The sequence below is a fragment of the Oncorhynchus mykiss genome, chromosome 32 (assembly GCF_013265735.2).
Source record: "Oncorhynchus mykiss isolate Arlee chromosome 32, USDA_OmykA_1.1, whole genome shotgun sequence".
Lineage (NCBI taxonomy): Eukaryota > Metazoa > Chordata > Actinopteri > Salmoniformes > Salmonidae > Oncorhynchus > Oncorhynchus mykiss.
Genome location: NC_050572.1, coordinates 32,519,027 through 32,539,353, shown reverse-complemented (window position 1 = coordinate 32,539,353; position 20,327 = coordinate 32,519,027). Strand labels below are relative to the sequence as shown.

At 40.9% G+C, this 20,327-nt stretch overlaps 1 protein-coding gene and 1 long non-coding RNA gene across 2 annotated transcripts; both read left to right on the top strand.

Annotated features, from left to right (window-relative positions):
• Nucleotides 1-894: 894 nt before the first annotated feature.
• Nucleotides 895-10,072, top strand: LOC110488317 (secretagogin). Its single transcript, XM_036970877.1, has 11 exons — nucleotides 895-1,575; nucleotides 1,778-1,848; nucleotides 2,187-2,279; nucleotides 2,792-2,881; nucleotides 3,037-3,093; nucleotides 4,879-4,956; nucleotides 7,585-7,640; nucleotides 7,717-7,762; nucleotides 7,924-7,983; nucleotides 9,054-9,122; nucleotides 9,405-10,072. Exons 1-11 carry the CDS (start codon nucleotides 1,506-1,508, stop codon nucleotides 9,531-9,533), a joined length of 819 nt encoding a protein of 272 aa, XP_036826772.1. The 5' UTR covers nucleotides 895-1,505; the 3' UTR covers nucleotides 9,534-10,072.
• A 972-nt stretch (nucleotides 10,073-11,044) lies between these two features.
• Nucleotides 11,045-18,793, top strand: LOC118946530. The gene is made up of 3 exons (XR_005041403.1): nucleotides 11,045-11,759; nucleotides 14,977-15,026; nucleotides 15,662-18,793. It is a non-coding gene; the product is annotated as an uncharacterized LOC118946530 (long non-coding RNA).
• The last annotated feature ends 1,534 nt before the right edge of the window (nucleotides 18,794-20,327 follow it).

Here is a 20,327-nt window from a genome sequence, read left to right as displayed (position 1 = left end):
CCTACTCTGCGTCTCACAAAGACACAGCAGTTGGAACCAAAAATCTAAATTTTTGGACTCATCAGACCAAAGGACAGATTTCCACTGGTCTAATGTCCATTGTTCATGTTTCTTGGCTCAAGCAAGTTTCTTTTTGTATTGGTGTCCTTTAGTAGGGGTTTCTTTGCAGCAATTGGACCATGAAGGCCTGATTCACGCAGTCTCCTCTGAACAGTTAATGTTGATGTGTCTTGCTTGAATTCTGTGAAGAGTTTATTTGGGCTGCAATTTCGGAGGATGGTAACTCTAATGAACTTATCCTCTGCAGCAGGTAACTCTGGGTCTTCCTTTCCTGTGGCGGTCCTCATGAGAGCCAGTTTCATCATAGCGCTTGATGATTTTTGCAACTGCACTTGAAGAAACGTTCAAAGTTCTTGAAATTTTCCAGATTGACTGCCCTTGTCTTAAAGTAATGATGGGCTGCAATTTCTCTTTGCTTATTTGAACTGTTCTTGCCATAATATGGACTTGGTCTTTTACCAAATAGGGCTATCTTCTGTATACCTTGACACAACACTGATTGGCTCAAATGCATTAAGAAGGAAATTCCACAAACAACCTTTTAACACGGCACACCTGTTATTTGGAAATGCATTCCATTTGACTACCTTGTGAATCTGGTTGAGAGAATGCCAAGTGTGTACAAAGCTGTCAAGGTAAAAGGTGGGTTACATTGAAGAATCTCAAATATAAAATATATTTTGATTTGTTTAACACTTTTTGGTTACCACATGATTCCATATGTGTTATTTCATAGTTGTGATGTCTTCATTATTATTACAATGTAGAAAATAGTAAAAATATAGAAAACCCCTTGAATGAGTAGGTGTGTCCAGAATTTTGACTGGTAGTGTGTGTGTGTGTGTGTGTGTGTGTGTGTGGGGGGGGGGGGGGGGGGGGGGTTACATTGTGCCACGGGCACATTGATCTAGTAAACCTTTATTAATGACAGGCATAATATAACTTTGATTTATCGTGATTTATATGAAATACATTTATTGTGGGACTTGGTGATGGTTTCCAGTTTAATTGGTTAAATTGATTTGTGCTAAATACATTAAAAAAAACAATGCTTTGTAACAAAAACCTTTTAATGTGGTTGCCAATACTCCTGCATATTTGTACCAATAAATCATATGTATACTGCCACGTAGACTTGCATTAACTTGCATCGTATTGCCTAATATAACTAACCATTTAATTGTATTCATTTTGCCACGCTTTCCTTGCGGACGTTGTCTCCAATTGTTTGGGGGCAATCCCTATTGCGCACATAGTTGAATGTCGTAGTTAAGTTCCCTCGTTTGCATTTGGTGGCGTTTAGAATGAACTGCAGCGAAGGAAACATAATCAATAGTATAGAACACCTCATCAGTCTCATTTCAAATCCACACAGTCAAAACTTCCATTTAATTTCACAATTTTAACATTTTGGATTTGCGCCGGTGTATTGGGCACGAGCTACCATGGACAATGCTTTTGACAACCTGGATGCTGTGGGCTTCCTACAAATTTGGCAACATTTCGATGTTGACGGTAAGATCTTACTCTTCAATAATTGGAACTGTATGTCGTCTTTTAAATTACTATTGATATTCATCTGTACGCTTATCAGGCAATGTTTTTAATCGAAAGTCCGTGCGCAAACTCAATCTGAACTTTACACCATGTCGTGGAGATAAAACAATACAGAAATAGGGTTTAATTCATCTTATGTTATACCTTTATTTGTTTTTAGATAATGGTTATATTGAAGGAAAGGAATTGGACGACTTTTTTCGACACATGATGAAAAAACTTGGGATGAGCGTAAGTAGGCAATTGTAGGACTCCACGGTTTCTTTTCCTTGTCATATGCATACTGTGTACAGACAAATAACTACAGTAAGATTTGGCTACTAACATCCTAGAATACCCTAATTAGAACTACTTTGCTCTGTTTTGTTGGGGGCATTCAAGCGATGTCAACAGTAGATAATCTCAGAATCCAATCATTAGTCCACGTTTTGTCTTTCAATGAAATTACATGAATTCTGTCAGTGATATTGTACAGGTAACACTGAAAGAAATACTCAAACAAGTGCAACTACTTAATTGGGGAGCCCATATGTGGAATGTGTTCAAATGTCTCGGTGTTGTTCCTAAAGGATGAAATAACAGATGACAAAATTAGACGAGTGAAAGAAAGGTTCATGTCAGCTTATGACACCACAGCGGATGGTCGCCTGCAAATCCAAGAGGTATGTTTACTTGTATTTATTCATACATAAATTCTTCCCCTTTATTTGTCTATGGGTCATTTATTATTAAGTATACTTACAATCCAGAGAAGGGGGGGGGGGGGGGGGGTAATTGGATTGTGATCAAAATGTCCTCACAGCACCTTTTTGTGTGAAGCAGCCTTGAAACTACCTAATTGCTCCTTCGTTTGCACCATGTTATTGCCTTGCTTCGTCTTTGCATTGTCTTGTTGTCATTGACCACATGCAATTAATTATGAGTTTATGTCAAATTAAATTGTCTAATCATTTCGGCTTTGACATTTAGTTTTCCTTGTCCATAGCCTGTATTTCCATACATTTTTATGTTGAAAGAGGAGTTATGCCTGTTGAAGCTGAGGGGACACTTACCCCTTAAATTGTAGGAAGAAAATACAGAAGATTTAGTTTATTTTACACAAAATTAGCCATCCGGGATTGAATAATGCCTGCCTGTGATTGTTAACTAATTTGATTGAACATAAATGTTCCAGTTGGCCACCATGATGCTACCGGAGGAGGAGAACTTCCTCCTACTGTTCCGCAGAGAGACGCCATTGGACAACAGTGTGGAGTTCATGAGGGTAAGATCAAAGATCCCATACAGTACGAAGTGTTGCGGTCCAAAAGCATTTGACATATGCATAAAAAATACAATCCTATTATTGGTTGGGTAGTGTGTCCTATATTCTCTTGAGCACTTTCATCACAGCTAAATGTGCCTCTCACTCCCCAACAGATCTGGAGAAACTATGATGCTGACAGCAGTGGATACATATCAGCTATAGAGCTCAAGGTACATTCAAAGAATGCCCTTCTACTAATTTCCATGCTTTCAGTGAGACCACTGCCATGGCCCTCTCAGAGACATTGTCTTAGCTAGTTGTTGTCTACTTTCTAAGTAAGAATCAATGAGTGGCCAGAGTTGTTCTTGTTTACATAGTTGATCTAGGTCTCTGACACGTGTTGCTTTAAGGGTCTTTTGGAAGGATGCCCATTATCCTCTTATGTGGATAGATCAATAGGGTTGGGCCGATTATATGATTAAACCGAATATCGTGATATTTGACATTATCATGACGTGCAAAACGATATATCATGATGTGCAAGGCTATACTCTATTTGAACTTTTCAAACCCAAACTGCCGTTTTCAGGCTGTATCAATATGTTGAAAATTAAGTCTCTAAATTAATTAAATAAGCCTTATTGTTTTGCCATGCTAAGAATAATTTATTAGAATGCGGCTATAATATTGTAAATAAGCAAAAAAATTGCACTGTCTGGAATGATGTAGTCATTAACGGCGCAAAATGATTATATCGGCTGTCGCGATATTTGGAGTAACATATCATAGTGATCCCAAATTTCAACCAACCCTACAAGGCAAGACGGAAGTACTTTTCTTTGAATTTCCAAACACTTGATGGTTTCTCGTTTTATAGTTCACCCACAGTACATTTACTGAAGAGGAATTGTACAGGATGTACAGTACATTATACTATTTATGAACACTTTGATTCAGAATGAGGGACAAAAGTGTTATGACTTCTCCGGACTCCTCCCTCTTCCTGACAGCTAAAGGTCCAAAGCTTCTGCACATGTGCAGGATTCTCTACTTTGCGCATAATCTCTGCTCTGCTCATTTAATAAAGTTAGATCAAAGCTGAATCAATGTCTGCAAGATCACATAATGATAGTATTCTACATAACAGAACCGAATATAATAGCTTAGTATAATGTTACTATAAGACAAAAAAACACCTAATTTGTTTAAGAGATTTTAGGATGGTTGTGTGAATTGTCGCATGTGGCCAAAACTCAAGTGTGCGCCACCAGGCAAAATACACTGAGTGTACAGTACAAAACATTAAGAACACCTGCTCTTTCCATGACATAGGAAGGTGTTCTTAATGTTTTGTACACAGTGTATGCGCTTTAATTGAAACTAAGCACAAGTATGCTACAGTTTAACACCACCGGCTCTAAAATTCACTCACTGTACATAATTCAAAACTGAAGGCTAGTACAAAACAACACTGTATAACTCAAAAAGATCTAATGCATATCCCCATGAAACGTATTGAGATCAAATGGTTGGCCTGCAGATGCTGCATGGGCGTTTCACCGGTAAAACTTGAGCAATTATCATTCACGTTTGACAGTGAGAAATGTGAAGGGAGGGTGCCAACCAACATTTGTGTGTAAAGTAGAGGTAAAGAAACAGATGAACAAAATGTGATTCAGATCTTCAGCTCTGGGGACTAGGGATCCAAGGGGGCGGGACAAGAGCGGTTGCCTACAGATTTGCAGTCTATGCCTTTTTTATTATGTATGTATTTATCCTTTATTTGACCAGGGATGTCACATTAAGAGACCACCTTTTTTCACTCGAGACCAAGGCCCATGTTTATCAAGTGTCTGAGAGTAGTAGGAGTACTGATCTAGGATCAGTTTTAGATTATAATAAATGGATCCTAGATCAAGATATTAAACCTAATCTTAGGTCAGCACTCCTACTCTGAGACACTTGATAAATATGGGCCCAGATCATCAAGTTGGCCGTCTTCCTCTGTGTAACAGGGTTTCCTGCAGGACCTGTTTCTCCAGCACAAGAAGACCATCTCCCCCAACAAACTGGAGGAGTACACCAACACCTTGGTAACAACGAGCCCCAGCTCCTTTATTCTATGTCTCCATTTGAGGGCTCTTGGTCAAGAAGTGTTAAAAGTAGTCAACCTATACAGCCAATCGTCCTCCTCTCCTGGGTCTGATGTGTGTGTGTGTGACCCATCACAGATTGTCTTTGAAGAGGTTGAAAATAATCAAAAGGATGTAGGAGACGGTTATCTATTGTCTCTTAAATAAGTATGATACCCTGTTCAATGGGCAATTCAATTTGGATGATTGGGGGAGAGCTATACATAGAAATGCTACTATGCCATTCAATGTAATAAGGAGTGCACTAAAGGAGTTATTTCTCATTGATGTATGTAATTGGCGGTAATACCCTTGGTAATCACTCCCCTCTATAGTATTAGTAATTGGATGGTACTGTGATGGAGGGTGATCAGCTCTTTAAAGATATTCAGAGGTGATATGATTTTCACTGTTTAGCCATTGTCATTGTGGACCATTTAATTAATTACTGTGTGTGTGCGTGCGCATGTGTTTTTATACATCAGTGTTGAGTAAAATATGGTGTGCACAACATGGGAAATACACTGGCATCATTTGAATTAGGTTCTCTTTGGTATTGTTGTAGAGTGTTACACATGACATGTCACCAAGTCAAATTCTGAGTGTGCAGTGGTGATTTTAGCATGTAAATCTTGGTGGGGCAAAGCCACAACACTAAACAATACATTCATTGCACTATAACGGTGACAAACGGTGCCCACAAACTGTTAGGGCCTACAGTACATAAAGTTGTCCCAACATCTTACCACTGCTTGTCTGGCAGCGAAACAGTTCATTCAGCCTCATTTTCCAGCCTGTTAAAAAAAACATACGGTGGCTGACTTGCATAAACAAATATGTTTTTTACTGACAATTGAGATGTACAAACTATGACATAAGAGGATGACATAAGAGGCAATTCATAATTTCAATTAAGACATTAATGAGCGAGCTAGGATGGACGTTGTCAATATAACTATTCGTTCAGCACTTTTGAAATGTACAGCGACAGAATTCAGAACATGGGCCATTCTTACAGTATTCTCATTGTCTGTACACCAAGTCAGAACAGTATGCTAAGTTATGAGGGAGGGACGGGACCAAATTATTAGGGTGAGGCACATGGGCTAACAGCTTACTACACAACATACACTTAGTGTTACTTTCTTGGCTACAGTATACATATCTCCCTGGCATATTACGTATTTTATGCAGCAGCATACAATACATTTTTGGAGTCACTTTGTTGTGCTTTGCTCACTCGAACAGGAAGGTGGTGCGGTGCGGTGGTCCATCTTGTGGGCTCTAGAAAGAAGCCTGACATCCCAACTTCGAATTCTGAGTTGGATGACCATTTAAATTATTTTCTGTGTTTTCCCAGTCACAGCTAGTTCGCAGTGGTCTTGAACTACCTGATGTCTGAGATTTCCCAGTTTCCAGTTGTTTTGAACACGGCAGAATTCATGCTGCATTGAAAGCATGGCCAATGTATTCAAACTTATCTGGCCCTTGTCGTTACCCTCCTTTTCGTGATACCCAATGGGTAGTTTTGATCTTGTCTCATTGCTGCAACTCCCATACGGACTCTGCAAAGTTGAGTGTCAAGCCACACCTCTTCTTGACACACTGCCCACTTAACCCGGAAGCCAGCCGCAACAATGTGCCGGAGGAAACACTCAACCTGATGACCAAGGTCAGTTTGCAGGAGCCCGGGCCCGCCTCAAGGAGTCGCTAGAGCAAGATGAGACAAGAACATCCCGGCCGGCCAAACCCTCCCCTAACCGGACGCCGCTGGGACAATTGTGCGCCGTCCCATGGGTCTTCTGGTTAAGGCCGGCTGTGACACAGCCTGGGATTGAACCCGAGGCTGCAGTGGCACCTTAGCACTCATTGTTGAATTTGCGATTTCCGACTTGTTGTGTAATGTTTATGTCCAATGATGAGCACCGATTCGTTTTATCTATAATTTCTCTTCAAATGACAAGGATTGAAAAATATTTGCCAGTAGTTTGTCGACTTTGAAAGTATGATGTTGATATGATCAGTCCAATCACAGCTACTGTAGATAAAATGTGATTTGACGTCACTTTATCTGTGGCCAATGATCTTGAGCCTTCTTGGATGGGCACTTCTAATGTAAGTCGATGGCAGCACCCAAGGGACTGGAATTTTCGAACTCTACCTGTAGATGTAGCTGTTACGTAGTGTCTCCATGAGGGACAGAACACTGAACCAATCATGATGCAACTAGAGAACATTACCAACCCCTACACTCCATATTTTCCGCTGGCTGCCCCACCCCCACAGAAAGCACTGAGCTAGGCTGAAACACCTGCATTTTGGAGCTGCCCTACTCAAGAAAGTATTTTGTTTGCAGCTGTATAGCTCAATTATTATTATTTTAGAGTTTGCAAACTGATATGTGACATGTATTAATGCCAAAACAATAACATGCTAAACAGGTGGGGCACTGCCCCACCTGCCCTGAATGATGCGTCGCCACTGTGAGTGTGTAAATGTTCTTGGCGAATAAAGGTGATTCTGATGTGTATGTACTTAGTTTGTCCATCTAATGATTCTGATGCTTTATTCTGTTTATATTCCCAACAGATGAAGATGTTTGACAAAAACAATGATGGCAGGCTGGATTTGAATGACCTAGCCAGGTACTAATTATTTATCAAATGTTCTCCTACAATGCTAGGTGGCTCTTATTGTGCCTAACTGTTTTCCTTCTCCCAGAATCCTTGCTCTGAAAGAGAACTTCTTGCTGAAGTTTGACATGAATGTAAGTATAACATTTGTTGATGAATTTTGCTGATAACTTGCAGTCAGATAAGACTTAAGACATTGTCAATACATGCTCCATCTTCAATTAATTACTGTAGTCATCATTGGCTTGAATTAGAGGAACAAAATTGTGGGTGTTGCGGTACCACTCTGTTTCAGGCTTGCAGTCAAGAAGACCGGAAGAGGGATTTTGAGAAGATATTTGCCCACTATGATGTTGTAAGTCATTATACGTTTAGCCACAACATAATTGTCTTCAACTTCAATTGGGATTGTAAGGTTGATGGTGATAAGCATATTAAATAAAATTACAGTGTTGCTTATGATGATTTGTTGTGATTTTACTGATGCTTCATTGGCCTAAATTATAAAAAAAATATATAATATCAGTATAAATGGGCTAGAACACACAGCTTTATTGGAAGTGGATCAGTACTGGGGCGTAGGCACAGGTGGGCCTGGGGAACCAAGCCTAAACACACACAACCAAAGCACAATGTTTTTGTTTTCTTTATAATCGTTTATGCTCTTTACTTGTCAGTGTTCCAATTTGTCTTTTTACCTAAACATGCAAACACCATCAGATAGAATTCATAGCAAGCAGTCACTGGGTTAGTCAGATTTGCTTAAATATAACTGGCTAGATGACCTGTAATGACATTCACTCTCACTGGATGGGTTGCCAAAAATAACTAATTGAAAGCCACACCCCCAATAAGCAATGAATATAACTGCATTGAGGCATATGCCACTGTTCTTCTATGGCTATATGCACCATGCCACTGCCTATTTCATATGTTCATTTAGCAAACAAGACGCCCTCTGGCAAAATGTGTAGAATAGCATTATATGAGCTATAAAACTGCACATTTTCCTCTGCCCCATGGCAAAATGTGTAGAATAGCATGGGATTAGCTGCAAAACTAAAATTCTTCTGGCAAAATATGTAAAACTGCAGGATGTTGGCTGCTTTTTTGGGATAGGGGCACCCACATTTCTGCAGGCCCAGTACAAAGATGTATTCACAGAACGTAATGCCTATTAAAGATCTAGTGCCAGGAATGTATTTCATCATTAAGCTTCTAATGCCATTATTAACTGAAGTGGTAGTCCTGTTGCAGTGTCATGCTCCTCCGTGCTGCATGATTGTGGATGTGTGATGTAGTTATACATTATCCCATTAAGCAGAATTTAGATGCTGTCCTCTTTTATAATCTCCTAAGGCACATCAGGTGGTCGTCTTCATCTCTTTTTCTGAAGACAGCCATTTTTGTTGTTGTTGTTAACAGAGTAAGACGGGTGCTTTGGAGGGTCCGGAGGTGGATGGCTTTGTCAAAGACATGATGGAACTGGTCACGGTAAAAAAAAAAAATGTTTTGCTATACCTTAATCTACAAATGTACTTATGTTATTTAACTTATTATGTATTAACTTAGATATATGATGCTCCTATATTGATTCTGCGTTATTGTAAGTTATGGTTTCCGAATGTAGGCGTGGGTTACTTTATATTTATATGGATGAAGCAAAGAGAATTGAGTCAAGTTAACAGAACGTCCAACTGTAGTAGACTGTGAAGGGCTTGAGCTGTGATTGGTCTTGAGCTAATGGTTTGAATGTGCTTCCTTTATACCCAACAGCCTACCATTAGTGGAACGGACCTGGACAAATTCCGCAAGGTCCTGCTGGGCCACTGTGACATGAACGGTGATGGAAAGATCCAGAAGAATGAACTGGCCCTGTGCCTCGGCCTGAAATACTCCAGTTAATAGCGCTAATTACCCTAGTTAGCAGCACAGGCTAACCGCTAACTCATTGATAGCATGCCGCAATGCAATAGCTCATAGCTTTTAGACAACCAAAGAGCATTGCATGATGGTTGGTTGAAAGGAAGTTGTTGCATAGAGTAGACCCATTGGGGAATTTGTTTTGTGATCCTTCATTTTGTTTGACTGTATCTGTTGATGACAATTCTGAGTACCTTTTGAGAACGTTGTGTGTGTGTTCTATTTCATTTGCACGTTGCATACGCCTGCCTATAACTTGCAAAAAATATAGTGGTGAAATAAGTATTTTGAGATTTAAGTTGTTTTGGTTGTATTGATTTAATTACCATGATGGCTGCATTTACTTGTCAGAACTGTGTTGTTTTTTATGTGCAAATAATATGGTGAAAGTAAGTGCCATTTAATGGTTTGACATTTCACCTTCTACTTTAAATGGTATTTGTAGAGATGTACTATCAAAGTAAACATGTAATACAATGTAACGTAATGCAATACAGTATGACAATCTCTGTGTCCCTGGGCATCTGTATGTTTCTCCAGTCTGTAACAGCAGTCTGCAAACACAAGCTAATGCAGTTCTATTATTGAACTAATCATCACTATTTTCATAACCACAACTTGATTAATAGTACGTGTCTGGTGTATACCCATTGTATCAGTGCAGACAATGTTGTGAGCCTTGGGCACAAAGGAAAATATTGACACATGATGATGTCTGGGCTTCCATTCTCCATGATCTGCCCTTTTGTGCAATAATGGATTTTCAGAGTTTCATTGCTTTAATGCTTGGTAACCAGAGCTTTTCAAAGGCACAACAGCCAAAATGCTATGGAAACAGATTGAACAGCAACTCAAAGCACCCATTAAAGAGATATACAAAGCAAATATGGTTGATAGAAAGTAGACCAGAATGGCTTTAAAAGCTTTTCATAGGTCCATTGGGCACTGTGTAATTCTGTGAAGCCAAGGCTCATAGTGCACTGTCACTGTTGTCTCTAGTTGGAGGCTGATGTCATTGCTAAAAGCCCCACCAGATGCCTGCCTGACTAAGGCAAGTGAAGTGTCTCTAACCTAACAGCAGCTCACAAGCAGGAAAATTACAGAGGACAGCAGTCAAGAGTCATTATTGTGTCACTTGCTGTGCCCTCTTTGAAACTTGCTGTGCCTTCAAATTCCTGACCACAGTATAGGTGTTTCAATATCCATACGGTATATTACTTACTTAATGAGTATATACTACATACTATTAGTTCAATTTAGCATACTGTAAACGAACAGTGTCCTTTCAGCTGAGCATACTAGCGCTTCACCTTCTACCCGAAGTTGATGCTGTTGCTTTGCAACCTCTTGCTAGTTTATTAGCATAACAAATTACTAGCCAGACTTCGGGTGTGCTCGTAAATTCAATCTGGAGTGCCAGAGTGCCGTCTGGGCGTCGTCAGATTGTCCATTCGTAAATTCAGAGCGTTTCGCTCTCGGGGCGTACACTGGAGGCTGCTCGGGCTGAGGATCAGGGTTGATCCGAGCGTTCTGGCCTCACAACGGCTGTCAAACACCCAAACTAACTGGCTAACTACTTCCAGACACATGAGAGAACACCTCACTCTGGTCATTTTACTCACCCAAGCAGAGCTGGTTAGGTAGTTTAATGATGTTTTTTGTGGCTGAAATTGACTGACATTGGTCACATTCAACAGGTGTTGAGTGTTTCTAAATTCATCAGTTATTTGCTCTGTGTTGAGTGTGTAAATCCATCCGTTTTTCGCACTCTGCCTCTAGCAGTCAGACGAGCGTGCTCTGAAGTTGGAGTCGATAGCCCAGAGCAAATTTAAGAACGGACCTGAACGACTATACCACGTAGCTAAACGATGAATGACAATCAAGTCAATAAACGTTGGGTAGTTAGTTAAATAGAATAAAGTAAATATACTGGGACGTTTGTTGTACTAGTAGCCAACTAACATTACAGTAGGTAGCTAAAATACCCGGCTGTTACATACCAAGGTAAAGACAGTTTCAGGTTAGATATTCGATGGCTTGGGCCCCTCTTGGGGCGAACCCATTCCAGGGCGCCCTGTCCTTGACAAAGAAAAGATAACTCTAGCCCGGGGCTCCCGCCAACTTCTCCAGGATCGGTCGCGTTACCACATTGGATGCCTCGTGGCGCCCGTCTCCGCCAGTCCGTGGACTTTCTGAAAGTAGTTTGAGGTCAGTAGGTCACATTACCAAGGAGCTTTTGAGGTTTGAAAGTTTGAAAAATTAATCAATTAATCATTGAAAATTCATGTAAATTGCTTGCTATGAAAATGGACAAACTAAAGGGTGTGCAATGTGTAGGCTAGCTGAGTGTAGATTCTGAACCTTGTTTGAAGTCAGTAGATCACATGACCAAGGAGCTTTTGAAGTTTGAAAAATTAATGTAAAAAACGTGTGAGATTAAAATGGACCAACTAAAGGATGTGCAATGTGTAGGCCCACTGAGTGTACATTCTGAACTTTGTTTGAAGTCAGTAGGTCACATGACCAAGGAGCCATTGAAATTCAAAAATGTTAATAAATAATTTAAAATAGTGCTAGATGTAAATCGACGCAGGGAAAAGTGTGTGCAATGTGTGTCTATGCCATCGGGTTAGCTAGAACCAGTATTTTTTTTTCTCCCCAATTTCATGGTGTCCAATTGTTTTAGTAGCTACTATCTTGTCTCATCGCTACAACTCCCGTACGGGCTCGGGAGAGACGAAGGTTGAAAGTCATGCGCCCTCCGATACACAACCCAACCAAGCCGCACTGCTTCTTAACACAGCGCGCATCCAACCCGGATGCCAGCCGCACCAATGTGTCGGAGGAAACACCGTGCACCTGGCAACCTTGGTTGGCGCGCACACAAGGATATCTCTACTGGCCAAACCCTCCCTAACACGGACGACGCTAGGCCAATTGTGCGTCGCCCCACGGATCTCCTGGTTGCGGCCGGTTACAACAGAGTCTGGGCGTGACACCCTAGACCCACTCCAATTTGCTTACCGCCCAAATAGGTCCACAGACGATGCAATCTCAACCACATTGCACACTGCCCTAACCCATCTGGACAAGAGGAATACCTATGTGAGAATGCTGTTCATCGACTACAGCTCGGCATTCAACACCATAGTACCCTCCAAGCTCGTCATCAAGCTCGAGACCCTGGGTCTCGACCCCGACCTGTGCAACTGGGTACTGGACTTCCTGACGGGCCGCCCCCAGGTGGTGAGGGTAGGCAACAACATCTCCTCCCCGCTGATCCTCAACACTGGGGCCCCACAAGGGTGCGTTCTGAGCCCTCTCCTGTACTCCCTGTTCACCCACGACTGCGTGGCCACGCACGCCTCCAACTCAATCATCAAGTTTGCGGACGACACAACAGTGGTAGGCTTGATTACCAACAACGACGAGACGACCTACAGGGAGGAGGTGAGGGCCCTCGGAGTGTGGTGTCAGGAAAATAACCTCACACTCAACGTCAACAAAACTAAGGAGATGATTGTGGACTTCAGGAAACAGCAGAGGGAACACCCCCCTATCGCATCACCGGGGGCAAACTACCTGCCCTCCAGGACACCTACACCACCCGATGTCACAGGAAGGCCATAAAGATCATCAAGGACATCAACCACCTGAGCCACTGCCTGTTCACCCCGCTATCATCCAGAAGGCGAGGTCAGTACAGGTGCATCAAAGCTGGGACCGAGAGACTGAAAAACAGCTTCTATCTCAAGGCCATCAGACTGTTAAACAGCCACCACTAACATTGACTGGCTGCTGCCAACACACTGACACTGACTCAACTCCAGCCACTTTAATAATGGGAATTGATGGGAAATGATGTAAATATATCACTAGCCACTTTAAACAATGCTACCTTATATAATGTTACTTACCCTACATTATTCATCTCATATGCATATGTATATACTGTACTCTATATCATCGACTGTATCCTTATGTAATACATGTATCACTAGCCACTTTAACTATGCCACTTTGTTTACATACTCATCTCATATGTATATACTGTACTCGATACCATCTACTGTATCTTGCCTATGCTGCTCTGTACCATCACTCATTCATATATCCTTATGTACATATTCTTTATCCCCTTACACTGTGTACAAGACAGTAGTTTTGGAATTGTTAGTTAGATTACTTGTTGGTTATTACTGCATTGTCGGAACTAGAAGCACAAGCATTTCGCTACACTCGCATTAACATCTGCTAACCATGTGTATGTGACAAATAAAATATGATTTGATTTGATTTGATTTGAACCCGTGAACAGTACAGCGCCCTTAACCACTGTGCCATCCAGGAGACCAGTTAAACCAGTTTTGAAAGTTTTAGGAGTAATAATTAAAGAACTATTTAAATTTGAAAATGTTGATTTGTCAACATGTTGACGGTTCCGAACTGCTGTTGGTGGATGTAAGGAAAACTACAGGTGAATATCCGTCGAATATCCAACCTGAATCTGTCTTTACCTCGGTGCGGTACATATTACTGTAATGAAATGCTATGCGGTTGAAAAGTTGCATGTCATGGGGGCTATTCGATGCTAATGCAGTACGACACAAGATGTTTTTGTGCTGGTCAAGGGCAGTCAGGTCTGGAGTGAACCAAGGGCTATATCTGTTCTTAGTTCTACATTTTTGGAATGGGGCATGCTTATTTAAGATGGTGAGGAAAGCACTTTTAAAGAATAACCAGGCATCCTCTACTGACAGAATGAGGTCAATATCCTTCCAGGATACCCGGGCCAGGTCGATTAGAAAGGCCTGCTCGCTGAAGTGTTTTAGGTAGCGCTTGACAGTGATGAGGGGTGGTTGTTTGACCGCGGACCCATTACGGACGCAGGCAGTGAGGCAGTGATCGCTGAGATCCTGGTTGATGCCAGCAGAGATGTATTTAGAGGGCAGGTTGGTCAGGATGATATCTATGAGGGTGCCCGTGTTTACGGATTTAGGGTTGTACTTGGTAGGTTCCATGATAATTTGTGTGAGTTACCTGGCCCTGACATTGTTAGAGAAGAGGCCATCAAGTGAACACAAAAAAATCAATTTCAGATATTTGAGATGTATTCATTCATTACCTCCTGGTTAATCAAATTGTGGTTATGCCCTGTTCTTTAGGTGACCCATAGCGGTTTGGCATGTGCAACCAAAGATTGAAACCTGAAAATAACATGTCACAATCCATTCCCTGGATGGATCTTCCACCACACTGCTAGACAAGATTTGAATAGATTGTAGTGGGTGAAATGTAATGAATGGGATGGTAGCAAACACATACAACCAAAAGTTATGTTTATAATTGTTTTTCCCAACTAAAAAAATGTACGGACAACATTAATTTGCATGTTTTTGATACTGTCACGTTCATTTAATTCCAGCCATTGCAATGAGCCTGTCCTCCCCATTGATCCCTCCACCACCAGCCACAGTGAGTCTATTTTCTCTCCCCCGTTGCCGTTACAGGTGGGTTCCCCCATACCAGTGGTGTAAAGTACTTAAGTAAACGTTTTTTTGGGGTATCTGTACTTTACTATTTATAATTTTGGCCACTTTTACTTCACTACATTCCTAAAGACAAAAATGTAGCGTTTTCTCCATACATTTTCCCTGACACCCAAAAGTAGCTTAGTTTGTAAATGATGTCGGAGTGTTGGAGCGTGCCCCTGTCTATCCATATATTTTTTTAAACAATATATTTTTTTATACAATATTGTTTGTTTAGTACTGTATAAGGAATGTGAAATCATTTATACTTTAATTTGGACTTTTAATACTTAAATATATTTTTTGCAATTACATTTACTTTTAATACTTAAGTATATTTAAAACCAAATACTTTTAGACTGTTACTAAAGTATTATTTAACTGGGTGACTTTCACTTTTACTTGAGTCATTTTCTTTTAAGGTATCTTTACTTTTACTCAAGTATGACAATTGGGTACTTTTTCCACCACTGGCCCATACAAACGTCTGATTCCTGTTATTCCATCCAGCCCAGCCGGAACTGACCGTAATGACGCTGTGTGCTCTTTGTCATTAACTCCACCGGCTCTGTATTTAAGGTGCCAATCCAGGGCCTCTTTTGGTTTTGCACGCCTCCCTTTCGGACTAAGCCATTCTCAAATGCATCAGAGAAGCCTGTGCCAACACAGAACAGCCATAGAGGAAATGAAGACAGCCTCTAATCAAGATGTCTGTACCAAGGGATGATGGGAGGATTATTAGCACGGATTTGGAGTTGGGAGGAAAGAGGGGGATGCCAATATAGGGGTGCTGTTTGGGGGCTCTGCAGCTGTGCCACATAATAAGAAATAGAGCTGGTGGAGTCTGATGGCTAAATTAAAGACTATGTAATGCTCGCTGATAGCCTGGAGCTAATGATGTGCCTTTCGATTCTCTATGGTTGTTGACCTATTGCCAGGGTCCTCCAAATAACAAATGTTTCATGTTGCAAAACATTTTTACCACAGTGTGTGTTAATGAACAGAACCCTATGTTGGGATACTGACTTCCAAGGGGGAAGCTTGAGTGTACATTGATAACACATTTCCTGCTGTGAGAGAAGTTGAGTTTTCTGTCTCAGTCATACACTATAGTTATGATACCTGTGTGTACTAATAATACTTTTTAAAAGCTGGGAGTGAAAGTTTCATCAGATACAAAATGTAGTAAATGTTATTACACCTGGCTTGATGGTACAAAACATGGGACCTCCAGTAAGAAATTAAATATGTTATTTTCTAGTCATAGAATATTCAACAGGCCTTGTGGGGCTGAGATGCAGTAAATGGCAGACTACTTTGTGGATGGTGTGAGATTTTCCACAAGTGTTAATTTCATTAAATGACATATTCCTAAGGGAACAAGCTACATTCAATTTGATCCCACAAAAATCTGATATCTCAGTCTCAATGTGTTTTTACTGTCAATATTTCATGCCTAATGTGATTGATTGTGATGAAAATACAGTAGCTCTTGTAGCCTATGCCACTTTTGCAATCATGTGAGGACCTCTTGTGGTAGTCTGTGGTACACTACAATTCGTAGCTGCCCTCATTCATAACCAATTACAACCAGAATCCAAACCTATACCTTAACTCTAGCTTCATGTCCACATCCCGGTTCAACCCTAACCCTAGCCTCAACTACAACCCTAACATTAACACTAGCTTCATGTCCACATTCCAGTTCAACCTTAACAGTTCAACCCTAACCCTAGCCTCAACGACAACTACAACCCTTTCCTCAATCACAACCCAAACCCTAGCTTCATGTTCACACTCCAGTTCAACCTTAACCCTCAACCCCAACCCAACCATAACCTTGGTTTATCTTACTCTAACCTACTTTGTACTCTACTTTCCTCTTTGGTGCTGCAGCTCAGCTCTACCTGGCTTTCCCTTTGACATGTGGTACAGGAGGTTGGCTCTGGGTAGCTCTGGCTCAGTTTAACAACTGATCCTCATCCCATTGATGTCATGGCAACATGGCACTGTCCACACCTTAGCACACATGCACTCACTCTCGCAAACACACACACACACACACACACACACACACACACACACACACACACACACACACACACACACACACACATTCATATGCTACATACACATCACAACTCTACCAGAATCATATTATTATTGCTAAATACTGCACAATTTTAACACTTGCCTGCCAATCCCCCCTTCCCAAAAACAACTGTAAATATTAGACAAATTGTGCTTCCCTGTATTATACTTACATGTATGCTAAACATTTTATTATATTTTACTGAACCATTTCCTTTATGTTCGTATTTTATTATTTATTTGTATTCTTGCATTGTCGAGAAGGAACCTGCAAGTAAGCATTTCATTGGCCAGTGTGTATCTTGTACATACCATGTGTATCTTGTACATACAGTACAACTAATACAACTTGAAACTTGATGGAGATAGTGTTACTAGAATAACCACTAGGTGGCCATAGCTGCATTGGTTATACAGTACTGTTCATTTGAACATAAACAAATAGGATAGTGAAAACATTGCCCATTTTGGCTTACCACTGTATTATGTTAATAAGACTTGGTTTAGCTTTGTGTCAATTTACTATGACAAAGAATTATGGCTAGAAAGGAGATGGAATTCTATTTATTTACATACTTTCTCTCCCTGTCCCTAGCCTGTAGCTATCCCTTCTATCCCTAACCTGTAGCTATTCCTTCTCTCCTTGTCCCTAACCTGTAGCTATCCCTTCTCTCCCTGTCCCTAACCTGTAGCTATCACATCTATCCCTGTCCCTAACCTGTAGCTATCACATCTATCCCTGTCCCTAACCTGTAGCTATCACATCTATCCCTGTCCCTAACCTGTAGCTATCACATCTATCCCTGTCCCTAACCTGTAGCTATCACATCTATCCCTGTCCCTAACCTGTAGCTATCATATCTATCCCTGTCCCTAACCTGTAGCTATCCCTTCTCTCCCTGTCCCTAACCTGTAGCTATCCCTTCTCTCCCTGTTCCCAACTTGTAGCTGTCCCTTCTGTCCCTAACCTGTAGCTATCCCTTCTCTCCCTGTTCCCAACCTGTAGCTATCCCTTCTCTCCCTGTCCCTAACCTGTAACTATCCCTTCTCTCCTTGTCCCTAACCTGTAGCTATCACATCTATCCCTGTCCCTAACCTGTAGCTCTCACATCTATCCCTGTCCCTAAACTGTAGCTATCACATCTATCCCTGTCCCTAACCTGTAGCTATCCCTTCTCTCCCTGTTCCTAACCTGTAGGTAGGGGTAGGTTGACCTCAGGTCTTCCCACTGGAAGCCCGGGGTAGGGGGAGCGGGGGAAAAATAAAAAATCTATCAAATAGCGCACCTCTAACTTTTTACAGTACTAATGCAATTAGTAATGCAATTAGTTGTGCAATTGAGTTTATGCGTTTCTTGTTTGAAGTACAATAGTGTAATAATCAGGTTCTCTTCTTTATATGTGTGTTATTGTATTTGTTTATTTGTGTGATTTAGGATTTGTGCAATTTAGTTTTATTTGTCTGATTTTTGTTGGCATTGGGGTAATAGTGCAATAATTTGATTCTCCTTTTTATTGTCACTTCTTTTTTATATTTATTAGTCTTATTTTTGTATATATATTTATATTTATATCGTTTTAAATGTTATGATTACTTATTTGTTTTGTTCCAAATATCTGAATAAAAATTAGTTAGTGCAGAATAATGCTTTTTTGTGGGGCTGAAGGGGAGTTCGCCCAGGGAGCCATACAAGCTAGAACTGCCACTGATTACAAGTATAAGTGATCACATATTTCAAATGAGCCTACTAGTTTGACAAATTAGCCTGCTGATGACTATATCTAGAGGTTTATGGCTCTGTCTGACAGAGTTGTCCCTGGTTCAATCACAATACACATAGTTGTTGGACATGATGTAGGCCAGGATTCCCCCAAAGTTTTCTGAGAACCCCCCCCCCCCCCCCCCCCCCCCAAAAAGGTTGTATAAATACTGAACAAAAATATAAACGCAACATGCAACAATTTCGAAGATTTTACTGAGTTACAGTTCATATTAGGATGTCAGTCAATTGAAATAAATAAATTAGGCCCTAATCTTTCGATTTTACATGACTGGAAGGGGCGCAGCCTATGTTGGGCCTAGGAGGGCGTAGGCCCACCCACTTGGGAGCTAGACCCACCCACTGCGGAGCCAGGCCCAGCCAATCAGAATGAGTTTTTCCCCACAAATGGCTTTATTACAGACATAAGTATTCCTCAGTGTCATCAGCTGTCCAGGTGGCTGGTCTCAGATGATACTGCAGTTGAAGAAGCCAAAAGTGGGCTGGTGTGGTTGCACGTGGTCTGCTGGTTGGACGTAATGCCAAATTGTCTAAAACAATATTGGAGGTGGCTTATGGTAGAGAAATTAACATTTCATTCTCTGGCAATGGCTCTTGTGGACATTCCTGCTGTCAGTATGCCAAATGCAGGCTCCTTCAAAACTTGAGACATCTGTGACTTTGTGTTGAGTGACAAAACTGCACATTATAGAATTACCTTTTATTGTCCCCAGCACAAGGTGCAACTGTGTAATGAATGATCATGCTGTTTAATCACTTTCTTGATATGCCACACCTGTCAGGTAGATGGATAATTTTGGGCCCAACACTTTACATGTTGCGTTTATATTTTTTGTTCAGTATATATCTGTTTTTGTTGGACATAAAAGACTGTAAAAACACCAGCAAATCAGCTCCAAGTGATTTTAATTTTGGAAATATTCCCACGCATAACAAGGGAAATATAATTGATGTGATTTCATACAAATGTAAGCAAGGTTAAAATTATTATGTTTTAGTCAAATATTATATCTATCGGTGTTTATTGCGGTCAATTTGCAGTCTACAAATTATTTGTAATTATGTTCTGGCACCTGAACATCCGCTGAAGAAAAAATCGGCGCACGACTTAATCTACTGTATTTCAGGATCCCTGATGTAGACAGGCCTACTATGCGTTTATGACATGTGAAATCTAAATCTCACATGACATCTAAGGATTACTGACTGTATTAGATGTGATATAAAACATATACTGTTTATTTTTTTCCACACCCTTTGTATTTTATTATGATCCACTCACCACCATGCATGGAAGTACAGTAGCCTAGTAGACTGCTAGCCTCAAAAGGAGGGGCGACGCGGACGCGCGCCCAAGTTTCGCATGCTCACGCG